General features: G+C 40.8%; 1 protein-coding gene across 1 annotated transcript in view; it reads right to left on the minus strand.

Annotated features, from left to right (window-relative positions):
* SLC39A10 (solute carrier family 39 member 10) overlaps positions 1-14,059 on the minus strand; it is a 79,196-nt gene that overhangs the window by 23,165 nt on the left and 41,972 nt on the right. The window contains exons 4-6 of the mRNA XM_019553883.1: positions 5,491-5,666; positions 2,986-3,198; positions 1,956-2,076 (exon numbers count right to left, since the gene is read on the minus strand). Of these exons, the coding sequence (XP_019409428.1) occupies positions 1,956-2,076; positions 2,986-3,198; positions 5,491-5,666 (510 nt within the window). The remainder of the gene's footprint in view (positions 1-1,955; positions 2,077-2,985; positions 3,199-5,490; positions 5,667-14,059) is intronic.

Below are 14,059 nucleotides of genomic sequence, written 5' to 3' on the forward strand. Positions count from 1 at the left end.
ACCAGCAGGTACACCTTTGCTTATCGGGATCTAATGGCTTTGCTAAAACAAAAGTTTATTGAACATTCCAGTACATCATAAGCTTAAAAAAAAAATCACTTTTCCCATAGAGATGGGTATGTTCTCTCTTGCAGCATTGTTTTTCAGTTAAGTGCTTGTAGGATATGCAGAGATCACCATTACCAGGCAATGGCACTGCAACTAAGTTACCTGCAATACCAAGAATAACTTTTAGCCTGACCTAGCTTGTACCTGGTATTCTGCTGCTGACAACATGTTCACAGTTCAATGCAGAGAAAACAGCTGTCAGGACTACAATAAAATCCCTTGCATGCCAACAGCCCAAAAGTGCAATGCAACTTAATCTGGTTCTTTTTGTGTGCACACACACAAGGAACACTTAATTGCTGATATGTAGTAGCATCTGTGGCTGAACACAGACGATCTTTCCAGTTCATTGTACTGCACCCATATTAATTCTTTTATTCCATACAGTGAAAGAGCTGAATATATCATCTTATTTTTACTGGAATGAATAGGGTTATTATTACGGTGCTCTAATGATAGCACAGAGGAAGAAAATTGTACATGAAACATTTGAGAGAAGTGATTAGAATGCTCAGGTGTAATAAGTTTAGTGTCCTCAGTTTTACCTCAAGTAATAAAATGAACTAACTGAAGGGAAGAGAGGAGCAGCAAGAAACAATCATGCAGCAGGTCAAAAAACAAGGAGAAATCATACTGGCCAAAAACAACAACAAAAAGAGCGCCAATATTTTAGGACCAGAGAAAAGAAACTGTAAAAATTCTATGACACTTTCCAGATCAAATTTATGCAGTAAGATGTATGTTATGCAAACAGGCCAAGGGACACAGAGAGAGAGACACAGAGCAGAAGCAGCTAGAAGACTGCAAACTGCCTAAGAAAGGTTAGCTTGATTGATGGAACATCGAGACCATTTAAAAGAAGAAATGATCATTAATACCATTAAGTTAACTGACTCGCTCAGGTGCCTGAATCATAATGCACCAGCTGCTGCTCTGTGGATCAGGAATCAAGCAGGGTGATTCTATGGCAGTAAGAAAATCAGTTTTTCCACTAAGTATATGCACCCCAATTTTGAGGGGCTGAATTTTCTGGGTGAAAAGGCATGTGCTGTATGCCCGGAAATATAGTATCTTTATCTAAATGGAAGAGTCTTTCAAATCAGCGACTGGCATGGCAAAAATCAAGGTCACTGCAGGCTTCTACAGTTAAATGAAATAAATTGCCTTGTTTTTAAAAACTCTGAGATTTACTGTATGGTTTCAGTTTATATTGTATGGACTTTACTGTATGTTTTGACAAATACTGCACTCTGGCAATTTAGTTCTGAGAAGAGACACTTAAAGTCCTGTTGCTCATTAAAGTGAAGCTATTTAACATGTGACCATGAAGACAATCTAAGCAGAGAATTTCCAATGTTTCTACAAACAGTAGTTAGCTGCTTGCACTGCTATTTAAAAATACTAGACTTAGAAGCATAAGAAATATATTATGGACCATTTTTTCTAACAGCCTCAACAAATATAACAAGTCAAATATTTTCAAACAGGGTTTTACAAAATGACATCAATTTCCCCCTTTAATTATGAAAATTAACAAAGAAAACCCTAAACAAGCTGCAAACATCCAATTAGTCATTCATGATTAAAAAAGAAAAAAAAAGATGCAGGGCCATCTGTCTTGGTCTGAGAATCTCTTCAATAGGCCATAACAAAGCCTTCAAAGTGACCCTGGCTCTCAGGGAAGCCAAGCTTCATGTACATGAAATCTTCATAATGGAAGTTAAAGGGCACTGACAGAGCCCAAATATTTACAGAGAGAAGCACCTGTTACAAACTTGTTGGTTTCACGCCACAAATCTCTTCTCAGGGGCAGAGATAGAAGACAAATTCTGAAAATTAATATCTACCTGCAAGAGGTTTGAGCTGAAGCCAGTCAGCATCTGGCCTACTATTTAGTTTATGATCTGAAAGCTTCGTTCCACCTGGTGATTCTTCAGTCTGTTTTTTCTTACACCATTTCTGTTTAGTCTGCAATAGATAATTTACAATGAGCATTTAGTATGCAACAATACTGAAGGGAAAGGAAGTTTTACTAATCTAGTCACATGTATCACAGTAATTATAGAATAGGGGTTGGCAACTCCTAGCATGTGTGCTGAGTATGGCATGCAAGGCCATTTTCCTAGGTACACACTGGGGCCAGGGCCGAAAGGCAACAGCTGTTTGCAGCTTCCTGACTGCAGCCAGCCCCAGCTTTAGGTAGCTGCTGTCAGCTGGAAGCCTGGGCTGCTCACAGCAGGCAGCTGGGAGGCTGCAAGCCCTACTGCAAGCAGCCTGGGCACCATGTCTGGCTGCAGCCAGGAGGCTGCAAACAGCTGCTGCCTCTCCACCCCAGCCCTGGCCTGGCCTCAGTGGGTGCAGTGCCAGCACCTGCTGCCTTCCCAAAGCCTGGGGCCAGGGCAAGAGGGCAGCAGCTGTTTGGAGCCTCCCGGCTGCAGCCAACCCAGGTTCTGGGTAGCTGCTGATAGCTATGGAGCCCGGGCTGGGGGGGCAGGGGCAGGGGCTTTGGGTGGGAGGCAAGAAGAATAAGTAGGGCTGGGGGGCTGTTGTGAGGGGCGGGGGCATGCCCGCCCCTCACAAAACAAATACACAAGATCAGAAGTTTTATTTATTGCCACTAGATTTACAATTTTTAGAAAATCTGATATTTACTATAAAAAGGGCAACATTTATGATTATTAACTATACTAATATGCAGTGCATTCTGCCATGTACCCTCGTTTTGTTTTTCTGGCATGCTGGCACTCCAGCACCTTCCAAGGTAGACATCGTCAGTTTTTTGACACTCTGGCCAAAAAAAACGTTGCCTACCTGTTACAGAATTTCAACATTTGTGAAATTGCAGTAAGTGAAAAAATTAGAAAACATATCACATACCTTTTGTTTATTATAGTGCTTGTACATTCTTATGCAGTGTTCAATGATGAACAAAAGGTAAATGCCTCCAAGTGCAACAAGTCCTTTCAATACTGCATCATATTCTTCTAGAAATCCTTCAGCTCCTAGTCCATGCTCATGGGAATGTCCATGAGAATGCCTGTGTTCATGAACATGCCCTTGGTGGTGACTGTGGTTATGGCCTCCTTGAGACTATTAGGACAGAAAATAAAGACCACACATGTGAACTTGCATTATTAGTAAACTTGAGTACCTCCTGGTCCAGCATAACATGCTGCTGGATTACTAGAAAAAGTAGCACCAAAAATTTCTTCCAACAACAGTTCATAAGATACTAATAGTTTCATTAGAACAGTGGCTTACAACTTGTGGTCCGCAGACCCCTGGGGGTCCACAGACTGTCTAAGGGGTCTGTGAAAGATGGCTGTGATCAATCAAAAATTATGTCATTACCAACACTCACAAATCAGGGTTCCATACCTCCATTAAAACATGTTTAGGAGGTCCACAAATGAAAAAGAAAGGGTGAAAGCCACTGCACATCTACCATCCTAATCAATAATGTCCCTCCTAAAGTGTTTAGTGTGGCACTTAAAGGAACAAGCTCCAAGTCCTTTGCACTACTTTGTAAATGATAATCTGGCCCTGCTCCCTAAAGAAATTAAAACTGATCTATTACCAGGGCTGTGTGAAATGCTGTTGGTTGTTTTGTTCCAACACTGTTTTGACCAATTTCGAGGTCAAAACAGCAAAATTGGAATGAAACAAAGGCTGTCAAAATCGCCTTGAAATAAAAGGAGACTGACTGGCTGAAACATTTCAAAAGTCAAAACGTTTTGACTATAGGCTGGGGATGGGAAGTCAGTCCAGCTGGGCTGATTTCCCATCCCCAGCGCAAGATCTGGCAGGGGACAGGGAGGCAGCGCAGATGGGCTGCCTCCCACCCCCAGCATGATGTAGCACAGGTCACGGGAAAGCAGCTCAGCTAGGGTGCCTCCCACCTCCAGAGAGATCTAGCTGACTTCCCATCCCCGCGAAACTCGAAACAGTGTCGAAACAGCCTTTCTGTTTTGACAGAACGGAATGGAACAGCTGTTTTGACTTTAAATGAAATTTGATATGAAACACTGTTCTGTCGAACTGTTGAAAGTCAAGGCGAAATGGAACAGTGCCGTTTCACAAAGCCCTACCTATTACATCAAAGTTCCTACAGTGTTACCAGCATAATGGTATGCCACATTTTGCCCACTACAATCAAACTACTACTTAACTGTGATCCAAAATACACTTAAAAACTCTTTTAACATATACATGGCCCATACATGTGTACTGTTGACTACAAAGTAAATATTGTATGGATTTTACAGTTTAACTAAAAATAATTATATTCAAGGGAGGCAAAGGAGAATACTAAATACATTCTCCATCTTTTCTCTGTAAATGAATTTCAATATACTGCAACTCGTTAAAAATATTTTCCTCCTCTAGACTCGAGAGGTAAATTTACGGATAAAAGATCTGGAGTATTAAGAGTTTCTAAATTTTAAAACCCAAATCAAAATACAGAAAACAGTTTATAAAAACACAAAAGGTAATTTGGGACCCATCATCTTGTGAATTTTCAAAAATCTACCTGAAATAACTAGGCAAAATTTGTGAGAACAGGAGTTTCACAAGGTAGGAAACACAAAAACTGAAATTATGTTGTAACTTTTGACCAAGCATATCAAAAGCTTCAATTTCTCCTGTTTTGTTTTTTTTTTTAAAGAACTTTCAATTTAACAGAAACAGAAGAAAATACCATTTTTCCTTTGGCACAGTTTTAAAATTTCCCTCACAGGTTAAGTCAATCTATAGCTCCATCAATAAATATACAAATAAATCAACAGTTAAGATATTAATTATTTAGGGCACCTCTATATGTGCAGGTAAGGCTAAGTGAGATCCAATATGCAATTCACACAATTGCACATGTGGCATGGCAGGAAAGGAGGCTGTGGGATTGAGCATTAGATCCCACTGCACCTTAACTCCCAACGGGAGCCTAACCTGGGGCTAGCTGGGTCTCAGCAGTGCCCCGCAACTGTGGCTGCTGGCTCCTGGCAGCTGCAGGGCGTGGCTGCAATTTCCCAGCCCCAGGGGTGCCTAAAAGCACTGCTCGGACTCAGAGTCTGCAGCTGCCAGGGCTGAGAGTCCCCTCAGCTGCAGGGCTCCCAGCCCTGGCTGGGCATAATGCAACCCTGCAGCTTGGAGCCTCATTAGCTGATGGGGTTTCCAGTCACAGGGGAGACCCTGCTACATGTGAAAATTAAAGATGGACAGCAACCAGCTATACAGTCAGTACACTTTTGAGATATAACTTTATGGTGTGATGTACTTTGCATCACATGTAGCTGGTCTCAGTTAACTGTGCAACACCTGTAACGTGTAGAGGGGGCCTTACTGAACTGACATTAAGAGGTCCGGGGGCAGAACAGTACTCACGTGTGGCAACAGATGGAGTAGCGCGTCTCCACTCAGTGTCCCAACAGCCAGAGCAACCAGGAACGTTAGAAGGAATTTGAAGCACCCTTGGTTAATGATGGGAACCAAGATGACACCCAGCAAAGACAGCAGGCTAATGACAGTGATAGAAATGAGTCCACAAAACCAGGCTGTGGCTGTGGGAAGAAATTAATGCAGAAAGTTTATCAACAGAAAACCAGGAAAACTCTTGTGAGTAATGATAACTGAAGTGGGGACTGTCTTGTCTTAAACTTTACCTTTATAAGCATTCAAATAAATGCTGAAAAATATAAAATCAATATTCAGTTTCACACATATATAGTGTCTACCGGTTTATTTCAACAGTGTAACAAACAAAAAGACATTAAAAGGAAGCCAATTAGCTGAAAGCTCAACTAGGCTACAGTGATTTTTCCTAATGCAGAGTTCCAGGAGTAGGCCACTAATGAAACATGAAAAATATAGGGCAGGAAAGTAACAGCCTCTTTTCTTTTGGTTTACTGCATTTTTAAAGGAATTATTTCCTACTTGACATTTGTTTTAATGAGATTCTAATGCAGAAGTTAACTGGAAGAAACTGAATTCTCCTTTGCTACATGAGAGTAACTAGCCTATGCGTTGTTCCTTTCACCTAACATGCTATTACCTACCTTTTCATTTATGGAAGATAAATAAATCATAGCCTTAAAATGGAGAAAGCTTCAAAAGACCAGAGACATAAAATAATCATAATAAATCAAAAGTAGCTTGGAAGCAACAAAGGTGGCAGGAAAGCTTCCCCTGTTTGGGGCCCTGTACAAATTATTTCAGCTCTAAAGAGGAAAGATAACAAAAGCCAAGCTTGCTGGCTTACTACTTCATTTACTGAAAAAGAACATCTTGATTCCCATTACACACGAGGAATCAAACAAGAGCTAATTTCTTTGCTCACGGCACCAAACCTCTTGTAGGAAGTGCTCAAACTCCAAAACTACTATTTTTATCAAGGCTTCATTCACTTTTGTGTAGTCAAAATGATCTCTTAGACAGTACTGTTTAACTTTAGCTTCTGATCATAGATACTCTGTAGCAAACAGCACCAATTTCTGCATCAAAAAAGGTCAACCTGGCTGAGGCAAGGGCTACAAGGTTAGATACATCAGCACTTGCTAACAGATTAAATGATCGCTTGATAAAGCTGATCTTAAACCTCACATTTGTTTCCTGTGAAGTCAGCGAGTCATTATAGAGATGCTATTTGGGGAAAAATTGCTTGATGATTGGGTGAAATGAAAATTATTTTCAACCTTCTTACTGTTTAATTTGTGTTAAATAAAATTTAATCACTTACCCTAATAAGGTAAATTCATGATTAAATCATCATCTGATAATTTAAAGACATTTTGTCCTGTGTTAGATACAAAGACTGCATTACAGTACTACTTGATTTTCTTCCAGGTTCTGAAACTCAACTGGTTGGTCTGTTGTTCACCTTCCAGATGTAGGTAAGATGGCAGTAAGCCTGTTCACCAATCACTTTTTCTTTTCATCTGTCTTCTTTCAGATACCTCACAAATAGTTTCAGCCTACCTGTAAGCTCATGCACAGGACCAGCCTATAACAAATGGGTCTCTGCAGAGATACAGAGAAAGGGAATAGTTTTATTGGTATACTGACTACAGTAAAGAACCAGGGACTAGGCCAGTACATGCAGGCATTCAATAAACAGTACTGTTATAGAAAGTTGGGAAACTCATAGAACTGAGGAGAAAAAAGCAGTCAGCCTTCAGCTAACTCTAGCAAACAGCATCCTAAGACTCCTTGTTAGCCCCCAGTACACACCCCTATTCACTGATATGTAGGGACCTACCGAAATTGCGAATTCACATTTTTTGCAGAAAAAGTTAAATCAGGTGTCTTCTGCAAAAAGAAGTGGGCTCCGCAATTCTGGCAGGATCATCTGGGGAAACAAAAAAAGCTCACTAGCTACCAAAGAAAAGAACGGGAAGCCCTGCAGCCTTGGAGCATGTGGGATGAGAGGGAGCTAATGAGGCTGAGCCTGTGACCAGTCTGGCACCAGTCAAGGAAGAGAAAAGGCTGTGGCACCATATTTGAGGCAGCCAAAGGCATGCCGCTGCAGCACGCTGTAGCTTGAGGAGGATGAAGAGTGAGAAGAAATCCTCCAAGGAGGCAAAATACATTTCAGATCTGGACGGTGTAAGGCAGTATATATGCTGTAAGGACCTTGCACACAGATGGAGGCAAGTTGTTTTGTATTGCCTGCAACATGACTCTGGATGTGTCAAGGAAAAACAGTATAGATAAGGTACAGTACACAGAGTCTCTCACTGTTGCCACCACCAGCGCCTGTGCTCACAAGGTGGAATTTGTGGTTCAACATGGTTCATTACAATGCTAAGAATATGCAGTACTACTAGCAATTTGTGTCCAAGGAGCTGGAAATCACTTGGCACACAGTGCATGCTTAAACTTTGCAATCTCCTGGAATAGGAGGACATTCAAGATCGAATGAAGTTTGTGGCAGAAAATTCTACTCAGTTCATGGAACCTCTAATGTAGTTTGAAGGCCGCCAGGCTGTGATCCACCATGTACGCAAGATGATGGATTTGATAAGATATGGCATCATATGAACTATCAAGCTGTTGCTATGAAAACCAGTGGAGAAAGGACCTGTTCCAGGCAACAACTGTGAAGTTGAACCAGAACTGCAAATACAACCTGTCACTAACACTGCAGTTCAAACAACCAGTTGCCTTCTTCCTTAGGGCTGTTCATATTTTTTACCCCAATCAGGTGTCTGTGCTGAGTTCTGACCTTCAGGTACTGAAATCTATTTCTGGATGGCAGAAAGCATGACAAGGAACATATTGCTTACACAAAACTTGTCAGAGTGCCAGATGCCTGTGACTCTGTTTCTCATCATTTTTGACATTTGTACACCCTGAGAAAATCCAGCATCACCATTCCAACCAACTCCGTGGACGCTTAGCATGCGATCTCAGCATATGGACACGTGTTCACTCTACAGAGACAGAGAATGTCAGTGGCAACTGCCAGTGGATGCTGTATGCTAGCATTTAACAGCTGACATGAATTGTGCCTGTCTCAGAGTTAGCAATGATTATTGCTAACATTGTTTTTACAACACTGATAAATTATGATGATGGTATTAAGGTGGCAAATAATGGCTTCTGTGGGCCTATGAGCGTAACTAGGTTATCAGCTGCTGTTTTGGCCCCTTGGGCAACCAGTAGCAAGGGGCATGACCACCAGGGCCCCTCAGCCAATCAGTGGCACAGGGGAGGGCCCCAGTGCGAAAAGACCATGAAAATGTTGACCGGCACGACAATCCGGCTGCAAATCTTGAACTGTTCAGCTGTAAGGAAGGTAGACCCCTACTAATGTACAAATCTGTTGTTGGCCTTCCTTCAGCTAGACCTAACCGAACCAGTTTGCTTTGATACTGAGCCTGGAATTCAAAGGAAAGGGGACCACACCAGGGCAGCATACACTTGAGAAACCAATCAACTTCTAAATACCTATCCCCATACTATTCTGTTACTACTGGAATCAGCAGAGTACCCTGAACTTGATCATTCTCATTAAATTGGGAAGAACTTACAGCCAAATGGTACTCTGTAAAAGAAAACTTCCTTTTGGAATTTTCTTCTTCTACCCCTGAAATCTGGAATAGCTAAAAAATTAGCTTACTCTGACAAGGTAAAAGTTTTATCTATTTTGAGTGGGCACTGACAGTTTCTCACCTGGTTGTTGAGAATGTGCGATGGATGTTTTACAGCAGAAGGAAGCATTGCTGTTGCTTTTGTCCATTTTTATAATGCATCTCATGGGTTTTCATGTGCATGTCAAGGATACAAATCTTTGGATGGGTACCCTTTCAGTTTTCTACAGCAAGTAAAATCATTCCCCCTGGTGACCGGCCTGTGGCTGAAGCTCTAAGGAATCTGGTCTCCTCATGCCTGTCAGATACGTTGTTCATCATTAAAATATTCTAGCTATATAATATTTAAATCAGTACTCTGAGGTCAAATCACATCATTTTTAGTTCCAGCCAAGTTATATCATCTTTTTGGTCCTCCTATATAAGGACCCCAGCCATTTAACTTTGCACCTGGCATCACAGTATATCCATGTCTGGACTGGAGATCGTGCATCCTGCCAAATACCTGCTGTCTTTCCTATATCATAGTACAGATTTGGCTAATGAATCTCTAATGGCTCTTATACTTTTGCCCGTGACAGGGTATCTAAACATGACATCATGATTAAGAGGCCCAGCAGGATTAGAATTAGGAATTCTATGAACTTCTACCTCTCTGAACTGCAGCCTTCAATTTCTGTCTCCCTAACTTTGAGAGAAAGTCACTGTGTTGATCAATGTTTATTCAGACTTCTAAGTTCACAATGTAACTATACTGGGATCCCTGGCTTTTGATACCAGTATATTTAAAAAATAGGGTCTGTCATCAAGCCAAAAGTTAAGGGATGTGTACAAATAACAAAAATAAAATAAAGCACTGAAGAGACAAGGAAGATTCCAATTCCTGTGGAACTGTTCCACAGAGATGCACAGATCTTTTAATATGTATCTTTTAATGTCCTGTACACACGATATAACACTGTTAGGAAAGAATTAAGTATATCCCTCCCAAAAATGTAGGTTATTAATAAATTTAATACATTTGGTTCAAACAGAGCTTTTTACAACATCTGTGATATGTAACACTACAAAATACTCTAAGAACCATTATGTAATTATCTAGGAATACTAAGAAGCAACAATTTTTATGAAAGCCATACATGACCTGGTTTATACTGACTTATAAGACCTTCCTTGATGTATGTACTGATCTGGCTTAATGGTGTTGGTGGAAAGGACAGGAAGGTAATAGCTTCCCATGAAAGTAACCTCTGAACAAACATTTGGGGTAGCAATTTTAAGACAATGGCATTCTTCCATGATCCAAGCCAAAATAACACAACTGTTCTGTCAGGCTGGGAAGGCTGAAAGAGCAGCAAAGGCATTTCACAAGCAATGAAGAGGTTTTACTGTCAATGATCTCTAACGTGGAGTCAAGCCAATGGAATGGCTGTGCACAAGAGTCAAATCCAGGGAAGGATGAGGCTTAGGGAAAAACAGATGTGTGCAGGCTGGTATACTGTGCTTTTGTTCTAACAAATAACAGGTCTTTGCTTAAGGAAAACTCTCTCGTCCCACATGGAACAGAACTACAAGGTCTGAGGGCCAGGCCAGCCCTAAACTACAACCAGTACTGCTATATTAGTCATGGGAGCAAAGAAACACCAACTTCAACAAACACAGTTGTGCCAGTGGATGCCTGTATGCAGCTGCAATTAAACCAACAAAAATGCTCTTTAAACCATCATTCTAGCTAATTTAATTCATGGGGAATGGTTTTACTATACCAGTTCAAAATGCAGCATTACCATTATAGCTGCATCCACAACAAGCCTGTTTTACTGGAAAGGTACAACAGCTCTGTTCCAAGAGCAAGGAGTGCCTAATTCAAATTAGGCAGAGGGTAAATTCAGACTAGACATCAGGAGGTGCTACTTCATGGTCAGGGCGGCTAGGATCTGGAACCAACTTCCAAGAGAAGTGGTGCTGGATCCTACCCTGGGGGTCTTTAAGACAAGGCTAGACAATCACCTTGCCGGGGTCATTTGACCCCAGTACTTTTTCCTGCCATGGTAGGGGGTCGGAGTGGATGATCTGCTCAGGTCCCTTCTGACCCTACTAACTGCGAAACTATGAAATCCCCTGTGGTGGTTATGGTTACTGTCAGGGGACTGCCATTTAAGGCTGGTCTGAATTGATGGTTGGGGGGTGGTGATCACCCCCCAACACCTCCAGTCATGTGACAGAGGCCTAAAAGGGAACTACACTTGACAAAACCAGGAGGATCAGAGAGGACATAAGCTTGGTAATTGCATCACTACGCATCCGCAAACAATCAATAAATCAGGGGGTTTGTTTTTTGAACTTTCTTCAACTCTAGGAGCCGATTCCATTGCCCCAGTCTGGAGAATAGGTCCAATTGTTCAGTCTACAGATTCCTGTTTTGTGGACTGTTCAAGATCAGGATACTAAGCCTGAGCAACATGGAATCTACTTCTCCAATCTGTAAGGAGTACTGCCTGTGAACCTGCATGACTCCAGTAATATCTAACACAGTCATCACAAGTGCCTGAGCAAGACAGTCATCTCCTTTTCGCCTACACCCTGCTCTGCTGTGTTAGCCAGATATTTGGAAGTTCAGACAGAAAGGGATTACCTTGATTACATTTATTTTTAAATTATTTAGTAGCCCCCAGGGATAATCTCTCTCTTTCACATGAACTGCAAACACTGGATATTTTATAAGCCTTTTGAGATCCTGCAGAGAAAGGTACTACAGAACTATTAGGAACAAGCACTAATACAGTTTCAAAATGTTCTCTCAGTTAATTAAGAAACTGTTTAAGTTTTTAAACTAAGTAATCAGTCCTAACGAGGGTTGTTTATTTTAACTGCTGAAGACGACAGTATGTCTACAACATTTTTCCAAAAATCCAACTAAAACTGTTAAAAGCGTATCTCCCTAGAGCGAGTATGTTGATAATAATTTAGGAGTGTTTATCTCTGTTAATTAAAAAAACCTACCAGCTTTCACCTTAGTAAAAACCCACAACCACTTACTGGCAAAATAACAGTTACCCTAAGGTTAAGAAATATTTTTCCCCAAAAGTACTACATAAAATTGCTTACTGTGATTTACTTATTTTTAAAAGGCACCTATCAACTACAAACTGACTCTAATTTCTTACAGAACACATCATTTCCCAAACAAGTTGGTCTGCCTCAAACTTAACCTGTTTCACAGGTGAAAGAGTAGTTTGCTTTTAGACACCACAGCAAAACAATAACACAGACCATTATAGTCTGCAGCTGGCAAATGTGTTATTTGTACTCAAGATACTAGATGTCATAAGAAGTGCTAAATGTCTGCAATGAACTTCACTTATTTTCTAAATTAGGTCACTTAAAATGTTAAAGGTCTTCAAGCTTAGTTATTCATCAACTCACTCTCTCATTATCGAGATAGAAAATGCATTCTTTTAAAAAGAAGCGCTCATCTGTAGAAACTTTCTAATTAACTTGGTAAAAAGCATGTGCAAGATGACAGTTTTCTACACTGTTTCAACATTTTAATTGGCAAAAAATGCTTAGCGGCCTTTTCACAAACCCTCTTGGTAATTAAGCTAGGGTCAAATGTGCCTAAAATGAGCCTACCCTGTGAAACAAACTATTTGCTACCATACGCAGCATATAGCATACTTGGTTTCAGCAATCTTTGAACAAAGTTAATGAAGTGTGTCACTATGGGAAATTCATACAGAACAAGTTAACCTTTTGTAATGATGCTGCAGTCATTAAAAATAATTACTAACGGGGCACTCTCTCCTTCAATTATTAACATCTATCAGGACATAATTAATTCAAGCTTGATTTCTGACAATGCTAATAAGCACCTGTAAACAACTAATCAATATTCACTACTACTATTATCTTTATTTTCACAACAAGGGCAATTTTCCCCAAGGCTTTGTCAATTATAATAGTTATGCCTACCAGATACACCACAGCTAAGCATCTATCAACATTTTTATTAAAATGTATGGATAATGGCAATTGGAATCCCCATATAAAAAGATATAATCTACCATTCTGACATCAGAACTATGGGTAATGACTTTTAATAAAAATTAGTAAAAAGGACTATTTAACCTACCTCCATTAGGATACAGTAGACAAGTCTATCATTTTCTCAAGGTACAGTGTATAATTTGAAAAAAACAGAATACTATAAGGAATGTCACTGGAGATTTCCAATATACATTACAAAAAAACCATTATATAACAGGAAAAGAAGTATGATATTAAGAAACTTCATAAAAAACAAACTGAAAAATATCAGCAAACCCCATCAATTCTCTTAATTTTGCTGCAGTCCATGTATCTTTCTTATGTGAAAGAGACTTGATATTGTAAAATCAGATCATTTTTAGAACTGAAATGGTAATTTTTAAATCATATTTCACCAAGAACCAGTTACCAGTGAGGACACTTATCCACTGTTACTATAGGAAGTGTGGGGAGACAGTCAGGAAGGCCAACTGCACCTTGGCATGCATCCACACATGCATCTTGAGCAGGTCCAAGGAGGTGATACCCCCCTCTATGCGGCACTGGTCAGGCCGCAGCTGGAGTATTGTGTCTGGTTCTGGGCGCCGCACTTCAGGAGGGATGTCGACAGCATGGAGAGGGTCCAGAGGAGGGCCACTCGTATGATCAGGGGACAGCAGGGCAGGCCCTATGAGGAAAGGCTGCGGGACCTGAACCTGTTCAGCCTCCAAAAGAGAAGGCTGAGAGGGGATCTTGTGGCCTGTTATAAACTAGTCAGGGGGGATCAGCAGGCATTGGGGAAGTCACTGTTTCCCCGAGCACCGCCAGGAGTGACCAGG

The sequence above is a fragment of the Crocodylus porosus genome, unplaced genomic scaffold (assembly GCF_001723895.1).
Source record: "Crocodylus porosus isolate Cpor-Errol unplaced genomic scaffold, CroPor_comp1, whole genome shotgun sequence".
NCBI classification, from domain to species: domain Eukaryota; kingdom Metazoa; phylum Chordata; order Crocodylia; family Crocodylidae; genus Crocodylus; species Crocodylus porosus.